This window comes from Saccostrea cucullata, unplaced genomic scaffold (assembly GCF_032062105.1).
Source record: "Saccostrea cucullata isolate Sc308-1 unplaced genomic scaffold, CSIRO_AGI_Scuc_v1 ctg1478, whole genome shotgun sequence".
NCBI classification, from domain to species: Eukaryota; Metazoa; Mollusca; class Bivalvia; order Ostreida; family Ostreidae; genus Saccostrea; species Saccostrea cuccullata.
In genome coordinates this window covers 40,510-60,941 of record NW_026939738.1, presented here as the reverse complement: position 1 = coordinate 60,941, position 20,432 = coordinate 40,510, and the positions used below count along the sequence as shown (strand labels likewise).

Sequence of the window (20,432 nt, the reverse complement as noted above, 5' to 3'; positions counted from 1 at the left end):
GTTAACTAACAATCCTAAATAAACACTAAAGATAAAATTCCTGATGTATTAAATCACAGGTAAAATATAAAGTTACATTGATTTGCATGTTATTCAAACCCCCTTTTCCAGACAACGTTATATAGAATGAATTTGAATAAGACATGAAACAAAATAGATTTTTATGTGGTCAAAAAAGGAAATTAAGCAATTTAAAATTAAATTACCTGTAGATTCATATCAGTTTTTAACGGGAAAAAATTCTACAAGAATTTTTTTTATTTACTAAAAATTATTTGATTGCATAACCAAACTGATTGTTATATCTTATGCTATTACAAACATCTTTGACTTTTTTTGTTTTTGTTTTGTTTTTGTTTGTTTGTTTGTTTTTGTTTGTTTGTTTTTGTTTTTTTTTGTTTTTTGTTTTTTTGTTTGACTTAAGGAAGTAAGAAAGATTCTGCGTCTCTGAATTCCTTTATCACTTCGTCAAATAATTCTAAATTGACATTTTACTTCATTGTTAAAAGATACTCCAAGACATCAAATCTGAAAAATTTGAATAATACGGGGGTTGCTCCAAAAGTAATGTTACAACCTGAAATATACCCTCTATTCAATTTAAAAAAAAAATTGCCTACAAAATCCATTATTTTGATTTTATAAAATACTTTTTAAAAGATTAAGATAACACAACTAGAGGCCATGAATTTTAGTCTATTCCCGCTCAACAAAAAATCACTGACATCATAATGACTTTACTTTCAGTTATCTTTCTAACCTTTGTCACGTGCTTGTTTTTACTAATCTAAATGAGAAATATATCACAATAAAACCGTCTTCTTTTTTGATTTTGAAATTTGTCTAAATGATAATGAGTGACGAAAAGGAATAAACGACGTTGGTATATTTTGTGGCGATAAACGACGCCAAATATTGTGTTAATTTTAAATTTTAATGAAGCATTCAATATATGTGAATGATATTTTGGAGCAAAAGTCAAGATTGATTATGTGTGTGTGTGCTTCTTTGTTTAAAAACCCCTTTCAAGAATTTTTCACTCATATTGAGGCACCACCACTTTGCTGGTTGAGGGCTGCAAATTTTAAATCTATACTTGGCACCCAAAACCATTGAGCAGGGAAGGATCTAGTTCGAGCCAGCACCTACTTTGACACACAGTCTCGGTTGATTCGGTCCGAGGACCGATCTCCTCTCCTGCAGTGGGAAAGAACCCATAACATAATCAATTCTCATTAAGTCAAAGGCAATATAATTTATAGTGACGTATAAATAGGAAAAAACGGCATGCTTCTTATAGTTACATTTTCTACTTATCCGGATGAAAAACATCAAAACATTAAACGAAATTGCATTGATGCTTCGTTATACTTTTTACCTAATGTAGGGATTCCTTGTCCGATTCAAAACTCTTTAGAAAACATGAATTGAAAGGAATATGTTAGAATATTTCGGACACGGGTCGTTTTCATATGTCAGAGATTTTGTTAAATTAGATATTGAGTTGCAGCGCTTTTCAAGTTTTGTGCTTAACTGCAAATTTCTTGGACTCAAAGGAAATGAGGTTTGACGTTCATCGAGCTCAGCAAAATGCATGACGGCGGATAATTGTAATATTGCATTTTGAATCGTTATTTCTGCAATTATTTTATCGAGGCCAATGAAAAAAGCTCGTGTTTACGAGGTGTATTGATGTTTAGGCGAAAAGAATGACTAATTGGGAATTTCTTGATATGTAAATCTTTGGTCATCTACACAATTATTTAGTGAAAAACACAAGTACTCTGAAGTTGATATTTAAAAAGATTCTTGAGTTTCTGATGGTTAACAGTTATGTGGATTTTGGAGACTCCAGGTCATCCAACAATTTATCGTAAATCCCATGGATACTGATCACGCCACATTATTAGCAAACTAATTTTTGTATTCATGTGTAGCACAATTTATTCAAAAATCTTATACATGAGAAGAAAACACTAGCTGTGGTCTTTAGCTCGACACTTAGCTGCAGATCTGTAGCGTTATGGTTTTATATATTTGTCTTTGACCATAACGCTACAGATTCCGTAGTGCAAAAAAGGTGCAGTTTACGGCGCAATATTTTTTGCGCTCTTTTGGGGAGAATTTCTCCACTTTCTAGCACTGGTCAATCAACTACCTTTCACTCCCTAATTCTAGACACATTCTGTATCCAATATGTTTAGTTTATCCACCTCCCAACCATTTTAGTTGTTTCTACAGGCAATAAACTCGCCTGAAGTGAATTTTCCGCAATCTAACAAATAATTTTAATCAAGCGAGATTATCACTTGTAGAGACGACTATAAAGGGTTGGGAAATGGATAAAATATACAGATTAGTTCAATAATGTGTCTAGATTTATTTTATATTATATAAAACCATAACGCTACAAATCTGCAGCTACTCGACACTTAGATATATCGACGATACAGTATCAATTATCAATAGTTATTTCCATGCAGGGGACGACGCAATGCATCTCAGAGTGCTTGAACTAAAAGATATCACTGGTTCTGGCATATCTATTTCCTATTCGGATAATTTACTAGAAAAACACGTCAATGTTAACCTAATAACAAAGATTAATAATAAACATGATGACTTCGACATCTCAATCGTCAACCTCCCTTACTTATGTAGCATAAGCAATATACTTATCACCTGCATACAGAGTTGTTTCGATTCTCAAGAGCATGCTTTACACACGAACAATTTCTAAAACGAAGCAAGTTACTTACAAACAACTTGATGAATCAAGAATATCAGCGGTCTAAAGTCATAATTTAGCAAATTCAAAGATCGATACACGACATTGCCAGCAAATGCAATCTATCATTAAGTCAAATGCCGACTGATATTTTCATTCTAAATATTAGACCATTATTTACACATTGAATTGTCCACAGATTTCTTCCATATTTAGCGATCATGACAAGGAGCACACGGCGGATGTGACAGGTCGGTAGGGTATACCCATTCCTCTATGGCACCTGATCCCACCTCCAATGTTTTAGATATCCGTGTTTGCTGTGCTCCTGATTTGTATTGTTTGAATGGACTTTTGAGCTTAAATACTGTTCAATCGTTATCTCCATATATGTCACACTATTGGTTTGTTTACTTTAAAGAGGTAACGGGTATATCGTAAACAAAATGTAAATGAAACTCTGCAGATTTGAGACTCCAGTAAACAATAAGTTACAAGTTAAATCAATTAAGGGACAGTTGTTTTATTCTTTTGATTTTAAGAAATATAAATTTAAAAAAATCACATCGATAATATAGGGAGGGGGAAAATATAATTTATTATTTAACGTTGCTTTCAATATGGGAGTTTCTAAAAAAAAAAAATACCAAATGCTGCGATGCAATCTTATTATATAAGGTCTAAAATACATGTATAGTCAATTCGAAATAAATGGACTAAAAAAGATACTAGTGTAAGATTTATAGAAGAAGTATTACCCCGATTTTAACACATCCAGTTCAAATCGCTACAAAATCAGATAACAAAAAAAAAAGTTGTAGGAAAAGGGATGTCTAATTTATAACTAAGCCAAAACTGTATATCCATTTGTGCTATCGCTTTGATCTCACGTTCGTCAGTGTTTTATACGAAAGCCACATCGTTCAACAGTCATGTCTGTGTTGTCTAGAAACAGAGAAAAAACAATCAAACGGGGTACAAACGTGACATTTACAGGGTGAAAGTAAAATGGAACAGATGAAAAATAGGTTAATCTACAAGATGAAAGCGATTAGTCAAAGGTCAATTTCCTTCATGCTTTAGCTCGGTCATTACACACACACACCCCAACCTCCACCTAAAAAAAAAGAAAGAAGACTCTCCCCGAAAATCTCTAGTAAATTTGGGTTGGAGAGAGAGTTCTTTTTAGTATAAATATAATGGGTAATAATATTTCATTACCCCCTTCATGTTCTCTCTCTCTCTCTCTCTCTCTCTCTCTCTCTCTCTCTCTCTCTCTCTCTCTCTCTCAACACACCATATCATCTTTCTGCTCAATTCTTTTAAACTTATTACCTACTTGGATTATCGTTGCTTTTATAATATACTTTGTTCATGAAACAAAGACCATAAAATAAGAACGAGTTTTGTATGAAATATATGGAGATAACGAACAGAATTTAAGTTCAAAAGTCCATAATACATGACAAATAGGAGCAGAGCAAACACGGGCCTCCAAAACATCAGAGGTGGGATGAGGTGCCATGGAGGAGTGAGCATCCCCTGCCGAACGGTCACACCCGTCATGATCGGGAAATAAAGGGAAAATCCTATGTCAATTCAGTGTATAAATAATGGACTAACAATTAGGTAAGTATGTAAACGCTGGTCCGCATTTGACTCAATCAGGCAATGATGAATTGTATTGCTGACAAGGTCAATGTATCGACCATAGAACTTACGAAATGTTGACATTAAATATCTGTATTTTCCTAGATTGTTAGTTATCGCTGTGTCTATAGATGACTTTTCTTGTAATTTAATTTGAATTCTAAAACTAAAGGTGGGTGACACTATTATAACAGATCAATGATCTATGTTTGTCGTCTTTTTTGTTATTATATTATTATTATTCGATAACTGAAATGCTATGAAACAAAAGTTTGCATTCTCTATAATTATATTAACTTTTAAAACATTCGAATTTTATAAACAGGAGTAATTGCTATTTTTTCCTCCGAATGTCTTAAATATTTGTATTTTTACTTTCACCATCTAAATAAAATAAAAATGTTATACCGGTATTTCGATAAAATTTTATTATCACTATCTTTTTAAATATCTTAACCATTTTAATATATTTAACCATTTAAAATTTTTTTTTTAAAAATAAATTCTTAAATTAAAAATGATTAAATACATTAGGTTATTTTTGAATAATCAAATATTTTTTGCAAGAAAAATAATAGAGAAAATAGCAGGGCGCATGTATTTAATATGTCAAAACACATCAAGGTACATTTTATTTGAAGACTATGATAGATAAATTTTGAATTTTAGTCAATTATTTATATTTATTTAGTTATTTATAATTATTTACTTATTTATTTTCATTTATTTTCATCTGAGCTAATTTTAATATCAAACTGCGGATAAATTTAACACATTTTTTTAAAATTTCAATTTGATAAACCAAGAATTCCGAATATCCCGAATATTCCCCGGAAGATTAAAGAAAGAGTTTGCAAATAAATTATAAATAATTATATTAAAGTTTCTTCGAATTGTAAAAAAAAGAATTATTCTCATAAACTGTCTAAATTTCAGTGTCGCTCGATAGATTACAAGTCTAGTATAGTTAATTTTCTCTGTAAAAATTAGGAAATCTTTTTCAATTTCAATTTGCATATGTCATCTACTTTAAACAAAATATTTCTGTATTTTTGTTGAGGACATAAACTTGTGCTGGCACAATACATATATAGATCAATTGACCAGGATAAATTCAACACATTCCATATTTCCTGCATTAATTAATTGCATTAACAAAGAAATAAATGGCCAAATAAAAGTTTATTGTTACTTTCAAACAATCATTATCGGGTTCATTCATTTTTTTTTATTTCGATGCACGTGTTTGAGATAGTCTCAAAATATGCAATGCCTATAATTATACAAACTATATTGTAGCTTGGTTCAGTTAAAAATATTAGGTTTTAAGGCCCTGTTTCATATGTTAAAATAGTTTCAAATTAAACATATTAATTAAAAATTTGGATACATTTAATTAGATTTAATGGTCATTTTTCAACCAATGCGAAAAATTTTAATTTTGATGTATTGATTCAAATTTTCTTACGATAAATATAGATATTCCTTTAACATAAAAAACGTTTAATTTTATTTAATCTTTGTCAAAAATATATAATTTTTATCTTTTTAATACAGAAATTCGCATACGTATAAATATAATAATTTGTCTCATAATTTTTTTTTTCATTTATTTTTTTATAATTAACTTATAAATTCGTCGTGTTAATTTTACGTAGAAATTATTTGATTAACACACAAATGTTAGGATGCAAGAAGTTAACTCAAATCCAAATATTTCATGTTACACTTCGCCAGTTACTACGATCATGTGACCTGATGAAATGAGCATGTATACAAATATCGACCGGTAAAACGACGTCTGCTAAACCAAATGCTGTAGGCCCCAGATTTTGGTGCACAACCCTTAACCGTTGGCGTGAATAAATTTTATTTTTGGTAAGTATACATTATTTTAGGCTATATTACAGATTTTAATGGCTTTTGTGTCCATATGCTGTCCATTAAACCTATTTTTTGTGGTCGAGAGCGCCGCGCTTTAACATTTATATGTTGTGGTTTTAAGTCAACAAATATGGCCGCGATCTACGTGTGTAGTCTGCTATACAAAAGTGTGAATTTATTACGAAGCGTTTCTCCTAGTCTTGATCCCATGGTGTGCATGAGCATGCAAGCTATTTTCAGCAAGTTAAATGACTGTACATTGTTTTCAAAAGGAATAGGGGTATAGTTTCACATGCGGCCAAAAATCTGCACAGCGACGGGAGGATTTGTGGACCATTAGCATGTGAACGTGTGATTGCATGATTTACATAGTGTGTATACCCTAGAATGGTTACGTGTGTAGCTGTAATTTATTTCTTTGAATAAACATTGAATATTCGGAAGGATAAAGTTTTTAAAGCACTCAATATAACTCGAATCACACAAGGAAATAATTTTTTGAGAAAAAATTTAAATGTTCGATTTGAAATATTTTTAAAGGTATTTCTAATAAAAAATGCAATCATAAAAACAAGGAAATCATAGAAGCTAAAAATTAAATTAATTGCAAGTAAAAGAATTAAAAATGTGACGTAAATATTGAAGGAGGAAAACAGTTTTTGATAAGAATATTTCAATAAGTAAGGGACACCTGTTTATACGTCAGAACAGTATAATTTGAAAAATTAAAATAATTGAAAAACTGAAAGAAATACGTGTACACTATATGCATGTCAATAAACATTTAAGTGTGACATCGTGATTTATAACATTGATTGTAATAGAAACTCATTGTAGCATCTAAAACATCGATCTATAGTATCACGAGAGTGCATATGAGCGGCCACGTGCCATAATCATTGTTTTTTATGCTCAATCAAACTTCTTTCAACAAGTTCCCGCGCAGATTTTTTATCTAAGGGGAAAATCTTGTATGGAAAAAGGAAGAAGAAAAAAAAAATGAATCGTGTCATTTCATATCTGAATAGGGAATGAAAAAAGGACAAGTAATTTTTAATGTAAATAGGTTATAAGTATCTTTTAAAAAATACCCTTGTCAATGAAATAATTTAAGCCTTCCTTGTTTTGAAATATTTCGAGTGATTCTTAAAGGAGGAAAAGTGAACTCCATACCCATGTATTTATTTTCAGGTTCAAATAACACATGGTCGACATCTGGTTAAAAATGCTGTTAAATGATATGTGATATATATCTTTAGCCATTAAATTTTTAAATGTCAGCACTTAAAAAAAGCCATTTCCGTACATATTTAGCAATATGGTAGCGCTTAAGAAATTAAAAAAAAAAGAAGTAATTTTGAGCTTCATACAAATATAGATAACGCAATGTGCATCCATCTAAGTTCAATGCAATATCTGTACATAAAATGTGAAAATCGATCTTAACTAATACAAGGAAACAAGGCAAACGAAGCCTTATATAGCCATAGAAACAGCTGATTAAACGTTACATTTCCATTCTCCTTTTCCAATCTTTCCGTTATTTTATTGCTTTTTATGCAAATTTTTGTGCTACCAATTTGTATTTATTTATTAGATTTGTATTGACGGGGATGGGAAAAGTCAGCAATTCAATGAACTGGCGCCCAATTCATTTATATTCATTCATTTTCGCTAGGCCCCGCTCTCTTACAATTAGTTCCATATTCTAGGACGGAAAATGGTCTGATCGAAATGCAATATCATATAAAATGGGAGGAAAAAGCCAGACTCGATTAGGTATTTTATACCTATAAAACTCGAGGGCAATAAAGACGTTACATTTATACATTAAATTTATGACATTTTATAAAATAATCTTTAGAATAATTTTGTATGACATTGAAAGCATGCGAAATGTCCGGATTAAATCGGGTTTTACGAACAGAAATCACTAAATTTTAAATGAATAAAAACCTGCTTTACAAGAAAGTATAACATTGAGATATTTTGTAGAAATAAAGTGAAAGCAGTAAACGCCTCGGGACAAATGCACATGTGCCAACGAGAGAGAGAGAAAGAGAGACTTAATTTTATTGATGAAAGGGAAAAAGAAAGAAAATATAAGATATTTATATTAATCTAAATACTACTTTCTAGATATTTCTGTACTATTCATGATATATATGCGAAGTAGAACCGCTAGTTCATTAATGCATAATTTCCCGAAAAGTCTTGGAAAATTCACCCCCTGTGTCGACCTATATTGATACGATGTTGATAGTTGACTGGGGAGTAATTAGAGAGCCTACTTCAGTTAGCTTCACATTAAAACCATATTATGCCACAGCGTTTTACTCTGGATTTTTACTCCCTTCTGTAATTAGTCTTTGGAGGCGGGAAAAGTATGTCCGTCACGTTTTAAGGTACGGATCTTCGCTGCGTTTTGGACAGCAAGATAACGGGGTAAATTCGATTTAATTTAGGGATGGCGCTGACTCGTCCGAGATGCGGCATTGGTTCATTATCCCCCCTAAATGGATGATGACTGGTGGCTTCAGGAGATTTTGATGACGGTTTTTATCGGGAGAGCAGCTGAGTTAATCTCATCTTTATCTACTACGGCTCAAACTCTGACAAATTGTTTCCCGCCTTTTTGAAGAAAAAAAATCGATCGTCCATTTCTACTTGGTTGGAGTTTTCTCGGACGTTTTCGTAATTGGGTTTTATCTTTTATGGACAAAATCACTTTATGCCATTATGAGGCCATTACTTTTGGCTGATTGGCTTTGTTTGAATTGCCGGATTACGAGGTAATTGTACGATACAATTTCATGCCATTTTGGATTTTTTTTCTTTCCAGTCGCCATGATGAAAAGTGCCCGGATGCCAGTGCACGAGCTGAATCCGTATCTGACGTGCATGCTATGTGGAGGGTATTTGATTGATGCCACTACGATAATTGAGTGTCTTCACTCGTGTGAGTTCTTCATTAAATATGAATGATAGCTAATTTTATGAGTCCGAAATTGCTTAACATAATTTAATAAAACCATATAATAGGTTTGCCTGACTTTTGGATTGCAATTGATCAATTTTTCATTACAGAATATCAACGATTTTGTTTTCGTAATGAATTATTTGCTAAGTTCAAAAGGGCTGGATTTCTACTACTGTTTTAAAGTATCTTTAATTTTTTTTAAAGAAAATCAAGAAATTCATTGTACATCACCGTTGAAGTTACAGTAACGTTAGTTAGAAATTACATGTACATGACACAGAAGGATACACAAAATATGTAAAGAAAATAACTTTGACCAACTTACTGTGTATGTTTTAATATCGAATTTTTCTGTCATTAGTTTGTCGGACGTGCATTGTGCATTATCTACATACGAGCAACTACTGCCCTGTTTGCGAATGTTTGGTTCACAAAAAGTACCCACATCAAAACCTAAGGTATGTATCGAATATACCAGCATCTTCTGCACTAGCTTTTCTTTGTTGACAGAGACCTCCATGCCACCCCCTCCCCCCAAAAAATGAAAGAAATACCGCTATATTAGAATAACACTATTGATGAAAATTGTTTCGGTTTAATAATTTTTATGATACCAAAAATTCAAATAAGTTTATTTTGCACATGGAGGACATTGAATGTTTTACCAAAAAAGTCTATAATCCAGAGGAGAAAGGTCTATTCAGTAACTGTAAATTTCTATCATAAATAGGAAAGACCAGCCGTATTTTGCCAAAAAACGTAACAAGTCCATTAGGTATTTAGATGTGAATTGGTATTTTATAACAAGACGTAAGTCCTATAACTTTGGAGGTCTTCTCCCTAGGTATTTAGAGTAGAACTAGTAGGAGTTGGGGTTTTCAACACTGGTTCCGAGATTACCAAATTTCCAAGAGGTATGGAGAGTACAATACGGAGATTGAAGCGCCCGCGATTTTATGTGATCAATCACTGCAAGGCATTGACCCAAAAGGAGAAGTTCAAATGGCCAAAATGTAAACAATATTTATCGACCTCCCAAAAAATCACCTACTCTAAAATATTTCCATGCACTGGAATCTGAAACGTATGAAGTAAAGTGTGAAAATCAAAAGAATCAAGGCTTTATTGAGGAGGGAAATCTAAGATCACGAAAGAGAACAAAAGTTTCGCCAGCTAAGATCACGAAAGAGAAAAAAAGTTTCGCCACAATCATTATTTAGTAATGGGAATTTAAGTAGTGATTGAGACTGATTAGATTGGAAAACATACTTGACAACCAATTTTGTTGCAATCATTGTCTGACTGTTGTTCGACTTAACAATATCAATAAGCGCCCCGAAATTGTCTACTAACCGCCCTGTAATTCTATCCCAAAACGGGGTAATTGAAGGAAAGGTTAACTGAAATGCTTAATTGCGTATACTGTTGTGTATCCCATATTTGTGTAAGGGATAGGATGGGTTGTGATAATTCATATATGTTGATTTGTTTTTATTCACGAGAACATGAAAAATATACATTTTTCACCTTTTCTAAATGATAAGTTAGTAATATGTATACATACATAGCCATTGGCCCGTTCATGATTAAAATCAAAATGTTATACCGTATGAAAATATCTTTCCTTTTTGCATTACTTTGAAAAATGGTTCAAATCTTTTTTTAAAAGATTTTTTGAAAAATATTTTTATGCAAAGAATTTTTAATTTAAAAAGAAACATAGATTATTAAGATTTTACGACGTATTTTACAAAGTGTTTTATCTTAGTCGTAAGTTCTTTTGTTAAATGGGCCCAATATGCATGTGAACCTATCTAGCATATGTGATAATATTTTTAAAAAGTTATAAATTTCTGCGATGGAATTTTAAAAAAAGTTACAAAATCCTGTGATTCATTAAAAGAGTAAAAAGAAAAAATGTAATTTATAAAAGATACACATTCAAAAACAATAGAAGATGATATAGAAACTTCTGCCTGACGAATAATTAATGCTGTCCGAAAAGAAAGTCTAGGGTTAATTAGGAGTTTTATCTTTGTAAGGGGAATCTGGCTTAAATCTTTATCAATAATCTGTCATCGCAAACACACCGACCCTCCTGATCGCCCAGCCATTAAGCGAGTCAATGCCCTCATTATGTTCGAGGGGGGAAATTTATTTTGTTTACTTCCAATATCAGCTTTTGTAGGAAAGTTTGCCAGTAATTTAAAGAAAAAGAGAGTAGAAAAAAATATTTTGATGATATGTTTTGCTCACTTTTAGCATTTCAATATTTAATTGACACGTTTTGATTTTTTTAAAATGTAAATTTAAGTTGTACAAATTTAAAATGGGAATCGTTCATCGTAAATTAGCTAAAATATGTAAAATGACGCCTCGTATCCATACCCTAGCTTTGTTTACCCCCCCCCCCCCCAGCACCCACCCTTTCCTCACTCAAAAATATGAATACTATGCCCTGGTAAAAGTTGCTTTGCTATGCTTTTGTGTGTTAAACCTTTTACACATAGACGTATGAACTCTTATACATTATATACGCTCTGACATTTGTATGAAATAAAAAAAAAATTACATAGACACATAAAAAACAAATATATTTGGGTAATTGTTACTGTTTGCAAAAGAGAAAAATTCAAGTCGTTTGTCCTTGCTGTACAATAAAATACAAATTATTTCGTATGTCCACGCACTAAAATAAAATATATTTCACGACTTGGTTAGAATTTTACTCTTTTAATTTTCAGGCCAGACAAGACTCTACAAGACATTGTCTATAAAGTCGTTCCGGGGCTATTTATGGGTAAGTACAGGAGCACTTAATAATATATTAATGTATAAATTTAAAAAAAAATGTACATCTTTTTCTTCCTGATCTGTGCTTCTTATGATAAAATTTATCTTCCTGGTGGAGTTATTGTGACTTAATGATAGAATATACGGAAATACTTTGTACAAAAAAAAAAACTCTCCTCTTAAATGTCTTGTTGTTTTAAAATAAAAATTGTTTGCTTTTCTCAGATTATAATAATTTTTTTCTGAAAATGTAAATAAAAGCATATGGTTACTTTAGTAAATGAATTTGTTTTCTTATTTGTCAGATACACACGGTAACCATTTATCATCAATGATATTCGTTTTTTTTTTCCAAATATATATATTTTTCCACATATAATTCATAATTCAACTTTATGACATTCGTAAATACCCTGTTAATGCAATGTTACAACATTGAGTTGTGCGTGCGTAATGCCATATATATATGTTTAATACCGTCACGGATATGTGCCGAGGGAAAAGAATTGCAGTCATCTATTTCAACAGCTGTCAACCTTATGTCTGATGGGATAACAGCACTATACACAGTATCTATAGCTTTCGAACGTTTCAGATTTATTCAAGAACAAATTCGAACTGGTAAATAAGTTCGGGGGTAATGCGTAGTTTACGACCCTCTGTTTACTATGATTATATTTTATTTACAGAAGAAATGAAAAGACGCAGAAAATATTACAGCGATCAGACAGATGGTACGTATCAGTTTACGATATTGGGGGGGGGGGGTGTGTCTGTGCCATTTCATATCTAGTTCGTGCTGAAGGAGGTATGGTCTGAGCTTCCAAACTAGTGAGTGGTTGGAAATTGAAACAGCTTTGCAAATACATTTACACATGAACAGCTGAAGCACGCATTATATTTATTTATTTTTATTGAATTATAATATTAGAATGTTGTTAGCTGCAAAGTTCGGAAAAGAGTGGGATTGTTATGATACCAAGACGTCCCTTGCATTGTTCAAATCTAGAAGACTTACGTTTTATTTATATTTGTTTTTTTCTTTTATACATATTCCATAATTCGAAGAAAAGTTTTAATGATCACACATAAAAAGACCAATAGAGTTTGTTTCGGATTTGTGTGTTATTGGGGGGGAAAAAATGAAAATTAAAAATTTACAGGCTACGCAAGTATATTGCCATGATATATACACTATTTTTAAAAAAGATAATGGCAGATCGATATTAAGAATGGTGTGCGTTATAAGTCGTCATCAAGCGCAAAAAAAAAATCAGTCTAAAACCGATTTTATCATGCAGCATGACACTTTATGAGGATGACAATTTTCTGGTTTCAATATTTCGTCGTTTTTTGTGGGTGTCAAATTACAGCTTGAGGCAAAATTGTTATATATTTTTGTTGGTTGAGGAAAGATCTATATAGATAATTGAAAAAAAAAGTAAAATTGATTTTTTATTACGAATTATCTGTCATCTTTTAGATAGAACGGGTTGATATTTAAATTCATGGAGATGCACGTGGAAAATTAAATCAAATTTAACTAACGTCATATTTTTTTTTAAAATCTAAAATGATCAAAATTATTTACGAAATATAAATTACAACTGATAATTTTCGTACATAAAAAAATATTTGCAATATATGTACATGTATTTGATATACTAGGTCGTGTCGGTTCCTTCCTTGTGCCTACTAAATTCTGAAGTTTGTTTATCAAAATTGATGTTAGGCATTATAATGACGTATTTTATATCCGAAAAAAAAATTAAATAAATGTTGCGCAATAAAACTAGAAAACGTAAAACTCTATTTGGAAAAGAATAATTTGTAAAAAAAAAAAAAAGCGTAGAAAAAAAAATACGCGTCATTTATCGTTAATTGATTCCATATTTTCAGACTTCAATAACATTTATAACTTTACCTTTTTGTAAAGCAATTTCTCGCACCATCTTTTTCATTAATATTGTTGGATATTGCATTTCTATTTTGTTTTCTCCAGGGGCTGAAATATTAACGTAACAAACCTTGAAGCTGTTTGAATCTTTATATTAAGTGAAATGAATTTCAATAAATCATCAGTTCCTTTGCTTAGGAATGATCATTGTGTGTTTGTGTTCTCTCTGTAAACCAATTTCTTTTTTCTTTGAAAATTCCAGATTTCCAGAACCGACCGGGGCGGATTATTTTTTCTCCAGACGAGAAGATTAGTTTGTGCATGAGGCTATGCACCATGTAAGTTAATTATAAGTTAACATCTTCAGCTTAAAAAAAAAGAATATTAAAAAAAAATTAAAAAGTCTACATGGAAGTTGAATATAAAATACCATCTATAAAGCATAGAAGTTATTCTTTAATACTGTTATAAAGTCCATATGTCAGTTGAATGTCTATTAATTTTTTTTTATTGATCCGATTTTAATTTTATACCATTAGAGCAAAGGGAAATGCTCTTTTCTTCTGCGTAATTTGATATTACAGTTATGCATGGTGAAGATTTTTTATGAAAACGTACAAAAGCACTCAAAATAGCGTTTAATTTTTTAACTGTACAGGGTTTTTAAAACCATGTCTTCTGCCAAACTGATTTCTTTAAATTTAAAGCAGTGTTTATTAGCTTATTCTGTAAGTTGTGTGTCTACATATAATTAAATAGTGAATACGTAACTTATATATGCAGAAATACCAATGCTGATTGTTAGCATCACCTGCCATTCCAGAAATAAACTCCTGTGCTATTTCAATTAAAATTAAATCTTTTGATATGCCCCTTAATTATTTTATGTTGCGATTTACGTTAGAAAAACAAAGATAGAATTTCGATTAGATTGCTCTCAGTTATAGACCGTTAATACGAGTTGTGTGTATATAGTTTCTATATAAAGCTCATTTGTCTGTTCGTGGGCGGGATAAGGCGTCGCAGTTATACAAATTGTTACTATATCGAATCCAGCTGATCTATAAATACTGTGTACAGCTTAGATTGTCGTTCATTCGTTTCTTTTTTAAATGGCATTTTTTGCACACTTTTATTTCCTTAAAAATAAAACAATATAAAGATATGTGTATTAATTACGGAAGTTAATTTCCCTACTTTTGGTAAGTCCACGTTTTCACTTGCTGTCGTTCGAGAACAGCTAGAGACGAAATTAAGCTGTATACAACAATCTAAAATCCTTCTGTACTAGTATTCAATTACATGTATGTATGTCTATATATCATGCATCAAGAAATCGACAACTTTGAAGGCGTATTTTTGTTCAATAAAATTATATGCATATGTGTAAAAATAAAATATCAAAAATTGATCAAGCAATCTATTAGAGAAGTATGTATATATGTACCTACTTTTCCAATGACCTATTGATTTTGCAGGAAATTAGATGAAAGAAGTACAGATTATGAGGTATGTGTATGTGTAATGGGGCTCAAATATACTCAAAAGTATGCATTACCTTTGTACTATATGCATGGAAAATAATTTTACAACAGTGACTTGAACACAATTTCAATCTTAACTTTTTTATCTGTTCGACACAAGATGCATAGCATGTCTAAACAGATTTGTTCGTAATGAAGCGTTGTTAATTTAGTTTGAAAGAACCAAGTAAGATATTACGTAATGTGTAAGAGATTAAGGGGGAAAACAGCCGGTTTATTAGAAGAGAAAACAAAATTACACAGGAAGACACCGGCTTGACCTGTCAATTAGAAACGGAGTTAAAGTAGATTAAGGGATCATCTAAGAGATAAATTGAGGGTGTAGGAAGAAAAACTAATGCTGTTTGTCACAAAAATTAAACATAACTCTGGGTTTAATGTCTTCTATCGATGGTATATATCCTGTGTTTCTGGGCATTCGCGTATCTTATTTTCATATTAGCCATATAAAAGAGGGAATATTAATATTATGTAGATTATTAATGGCGAGGAAACTAGATTTATCTGTTTGATATTTGGTTGTGTATTGTTTGACGTCCCTCTCGAAAATTTTTAACTCGTATGGAGACGCCACCACTTGCTGGTGGAGAGATGCAAATTTTGTCCTATACTCCGCACTTAGGTCATTGAGCAGTGAGGGATCTTTTTCGTGCCAGCACCTACTGCGACATGGGACCTCGGTTTATACAGTCTCATCCGAAGGAGCGGTCTCCGGTGTTTGATATTTAAAGCAAGCCTTGTTTTTACCCTGTTTAAATGTTAATCAAATTTTGATCTTTTGACCTCTCTAGTTTCAGGACAAGCGGTACCTCCTATGTCCAGCCAGGATGAGGGTTTACCACCTGAAGAAGTTTCTGCGACTAAAATACTCTCTGTCAGACAGACTGGAGGTGAGAATGATTTCAGTGATGGACTGGGGGGGGGGGGGGGTGGGGGTGGCAAAGGGGGAAATGTGGGGGATGTGGATAACTTTACCAGAGCATAAATAGATGCAAAACTAGAAACTTTTCAAGTTAGAGTGGAAAATACATAGAATTTTCAATTTGGAAGTCCAAATTCAGATTCAAAATTATCTAAATAAAGAAATTTCAAAATACTTGGCCCCCACAAGAAATTACGTCATTTCAATCGGTTTGTTCTTTATATGTAATATAATTTCTAATGGACTGATAAAAGAAAACCATGAATGCTTAACCTTTAAAAATCACGACTCCCAAGTTTTTGATGTAGGATTTTAATTTTGTGTTATCAACAGCTTTCAAACAGGATCAGAAATAGCTTTGAAGCTGAAAACATATAATCCCGTATCCGCCTTGAAATAATTCCTTGTGCCGTAACGATAGTGCGTTATGTAATATTATCCACTTTTAGTTTGAATGGAACGAAAATTGTTTACATAGTTATTTTGTTCACAAGAGGGGAATTTTTTCTTCCTCGTCAAGTTTTATTCATTAAATTGAAAGAAAAAAGTGTATTCGACCAGAGGGACCCAAAAAAAGACGTGAACTGCTAAAAAATTCAAAACTTTTGGAAATGTTTGTAGACTATGGAACATTAACAGCTAAAATAATCTTGCCAAAAAAAAAAAAAAAAATTAACATTGCGATTTCAAAATTCCTACTGCTTTAAATTTCATTAAGTACACTGTCTAGTATCATTATCTATTGAAATAAAATACTTTTGCCGTAGGTTGAGATGTTCCACATGGACGAGGTACTGAGAGATGAGTACAGTTTGGTAGACGTTAGCTATATCACTGGATGGAAAAGGGTAAGACAGCGTTTAATGAACCAGTCATCCTCAACTCCAATACGTCATTGAAACATGTTCCTTTCTACGCCTCGGTATAAAATTTTTGTCTGACATACTGTTTTTTTTTTCTAAATCAGGAAAAGGTGATGGTGCTAAATTATGCATTCTACGAAAACACAAATAAGAAATTTAAGAGGAGTATATCTACGGGTGCGGTGTCACCTGGCAACGATGACTCGGGGATCGAAGACGAGGCTTCAAATCAAGACGAAAATAACCCGGATCAGAACCACGTGACCTCGCAAAGCTTTCAAGCTTCCACTGAGAATGACAATCAACAATCTTCCCAAGATGACGAAAAACCATCCGACTCGTCCCAGACAACAGACTCTGTACAGTTGGCGGTAAGCTCTGCCGACACGGTTGAAAATTGTGCTAACTTGACTGAAAACAATGCCGACCTGGTTGAAAACAGCGCGAACGCGGATGAAAAGACTGCTGACGTGATTGAAAACACTGATGTATTTGAAAACAAGACTGGTACGGTTGGAAATACTACTGACGAGGTTGAAAGCAAGGTTGACACGGTTAAAAACACAGACAATATGGTTGAAAATACTGTCGACGTGGTCGAAGACACTGACGACATAGTCGAAAACTCTGACGATGTAGTGTGCAATGTCGAAAAAGATGACACTGTTGTTGTTAAACCAGATAAAGAACAAGTTGAAACGAAAACAGAAGCAGAAGAAGATGTTGGAAAGCCAAATAGCCAAACAGAAAAAGAGAAGAAAAACCATGAGGAAGAGGAGATCCAAAAGAAAGAAGACAAGAAAGAGTCGTTAGAACTAAATGAAATGGACACTGACAGTCAAAGAGAATCAGTTGTTTATGAATCTGACAATCCTTCTCAAACTGAATTGGACAATCCCTCTAAACCTGAATCTGAAAATCCTCCTAAAACCGAAGAAAAAGAATCAAAATTCGTTGGAGAATCGCCAAGAGATCCAGAATCATCAAGAAGTCCAGAGAACGGTAGCATTACTATTGCAGATGAAGAAGGTGCACTGCAAATCGTTATCGAGGACTCGAAATCCGAGAAAAGCTCCGACGATTCTGGAATACAGATATCTGAGAGTAGCCCGAACGAAAATGACAGTGTTTGTTCCAGCGATAGTCGGCCTTCGTCAGCGACAATCAAGATTCCTCAACCAGACATGTTCAGGCTTATGCCACCCATCTCTTACCATAACAGTCTTGGTGCTCATCGTTCAAAGTCCCCCAAAACATCTACTCCATTCCATTCCTTAAATAGTTCTAGATATCAAAGATATATCGACACCATAGGTTTTAGTGATTCCAGCTTTTTATCTTACAGTCCGTTTAATAATTCCATTGCACACACGTCTTCTTGTCCCCAAACAGACTTTGACACCGACGAAATATGGACAGACGGAGTCATGGATCTCTCTAAACCAAAACCTAAAACCACAGAGACTGAGTTAAAGTCGTCTGCTGTACAAGAAACCGAGGACGAGGAGGTCGTGGAGAAATACACATACGTTGTAGACGGTTTGGAAGAAGGCGAGGAGAGCATGGAGGTGGACTCCGGTTATGCAAATGAAAACAATACCCCAGAAAGATACTCAGTGTTGTCTCCTGACCAGAATGAGGTCACGTCCACTCGAGTGGAACATGTTCCGTTCCACGGTCCAGTGGCGATAGAAAATCCCCTACTTTGTACACCGAAACGACCTATTGTTTCGAGTTTAGTGTGGAAAAAGGAAAGAGTTACTGATGGGTCGAAGAAATCTTCGAGCGGAAAACACCACAAAAGGAGAAAGTCTTCCGACAGTTCCAAGCATAAAGGAGTTTTCTCAAATGGACATTCAAAATGCACCGATATATGTAATGGACATACGGTGGTTCCTCGTTCTGAATGTTCCTCGTATAAAAAGCACCAGGGCGAGAAGTTGATTCTAAATCAGCCTCGCTGTGAAAAACTAATCATTAGTCAGTCTCGTTGTGAAAAGGCGCCAAAGAGTAAGCCTCGTTGTGAAAAATTGGTTGTTAAGCTCAGTAAGGAAAGAAACTCTGAACATTATACCGCAACGATGTCATAACTTCACGAACCAGTCAATGTGTCGTTATAAATATTCCACTGCCATAAAATCAACGCTCTTAGTTGTATTCAGTGTTGTTCATTCATCTTCAACAACGTTTATACTCAGTATTTTAGGCACATTATTTCAAATTATCGGGAAAAATTCTATTGAAAACCGCATTCCAACAAGGCAATCTTGTAACTTTGGGAATATTACTCTTCAGAAAAGGAAACCTGGAGTTAAGTATCTGTATTTTACTATCAAAACTCAAATGATACAGTTCACTTGGACACTGTGTTGTGAAATATTACATACTGACATGTATGTATAGTGATGTGAAGCTTCTCTATCCAGCTGACCGTCATCTTTATGGCTTCATATTGGAGAAACCGTCATCCATAATATTTGGTGCTGCGTAATACAACTACATGTAAATGTGAATGTATATTAATCAAATTTATTGATATTTTACGCACCTGTTTTGATCATTTTCGGATGAATATCAGTCCTGTATGTATCTGTGTTTTTGGGACCGTTTTTATTTTTTCCTTCAATGACTAGAACATGTTTATCATGATAATTTATGTAAATCTACAAGGCATTTAAGAAAAATGTTTAATTTTAATTACGATTTGTGTATATATATTTTCATAGGGCCGGACAAATCAGAGACTTGCAATTCAATCTGAGATTTCCATTTCAATCATTCGACTCCTCGTATAAAACTTTTTTTTTTTCAATTTTGCAATAAAATGTATAAATCCACTAGCTGTGCTATCCCTTCCCCCCTCTCTCTCTCCCTGTCTACCGTTTTTCATGAAACTTTGTACATATATAGAGCAGTATAGATAAGATTTAGTTATAACAGTGAGGTAACTATTGATACAGTTGTTTAGTGTTCTTTTTATTTCTGTTGTTGATGTACATGATAAATGTTTATGTCATATAGTTTTTCCCCTAGAACACTTTGTTAAAAATTGCAGATTTTGAATAAAACCTTTTCTTGTTTTGATATTTGTTGAGTTCGAGATTTATTGAAGGAAGAGGAAAGTATTTTTAACCAAACTTATAAAACAAGAAGATGCATTCATTAAGTCTT

General features: G+C 32.8%; 1 protein-coding gene across 2 annotated transcripts; it reads left to right on the top strand.

Annotated features, from left to right (window-relative positions):
• Positions 1-6,147: 6,147 nt before the first annotated feature.
• Positions 6,148-20,343, top strand: LOC134253838 (polycomb group protein Psc-like). Of its 2 annotated transcripts, XM_062736430.1 has the most exons (10): positions 6,148-6,256; positions 9,105-9,221; positions 9,604-9,700; positions 11,987-12,042; positions 12,725-12,769; positions 14,195-14,270; positions 15,411-15,441; positions 16,268-16,366; positions 17,166-17,246; positions 17,366-20,343. In XM_062736430.1, exons 2-10 carry the CDS (start codon positions 9,110-9,112, stop codon positions 19,349-19,351), a joined length of 2,583 nt encoding a protein of 860 aa, XP_062592414.1. In that variant the 5' UTR covers positions 6,148-6,256; positions 9,105-9,109; the 3' UTR covers positions 19,352-20,343. The 2 variants fall into 2 exon arrangements, with proteins under 2 accessions (XP_062592414.1, XP_062592415.1); XM_062736431.1 differs by lacking the exons at positions 6,148-6,256; positions 9,105-9,221; positions 9,604-9,700; ... (2 more) ...; positions 14,195-14,270; positions 15,411-15,441 and adding an exon at positions 15,850-15,869.
• Positions 20,344-20,432: the final 89 nt, after the last annotated feature.

What these genes read in the sequence shown, in the direction of transcription:
- LOC134253838 (XM_062736430.1), top strand. Translation starts at nt 9,110, where the DNA reads ATGATGAAAAGTGCCCGGATGCCAGTGCACGAGCTGAATCCGTATCTG. An exon ending in AATTGAGTGTCTTCACTCGT is followed by an intron (nt 9,222 to 9,603) that starts GTGAGTTCTTCA and finishes TTCTGTCATTAG; the next exon opens with TTTGTCGGACGTGCATTGTG. An exon ending in TTACAGCGATCAGACAGATG is followed by an intron (nt 12,770 to 14,194) that starts GTACGTATCAGT and finishes TGAAAATTCCAG; the next exon opens with ATTTCCAGAACCGACCGGGG.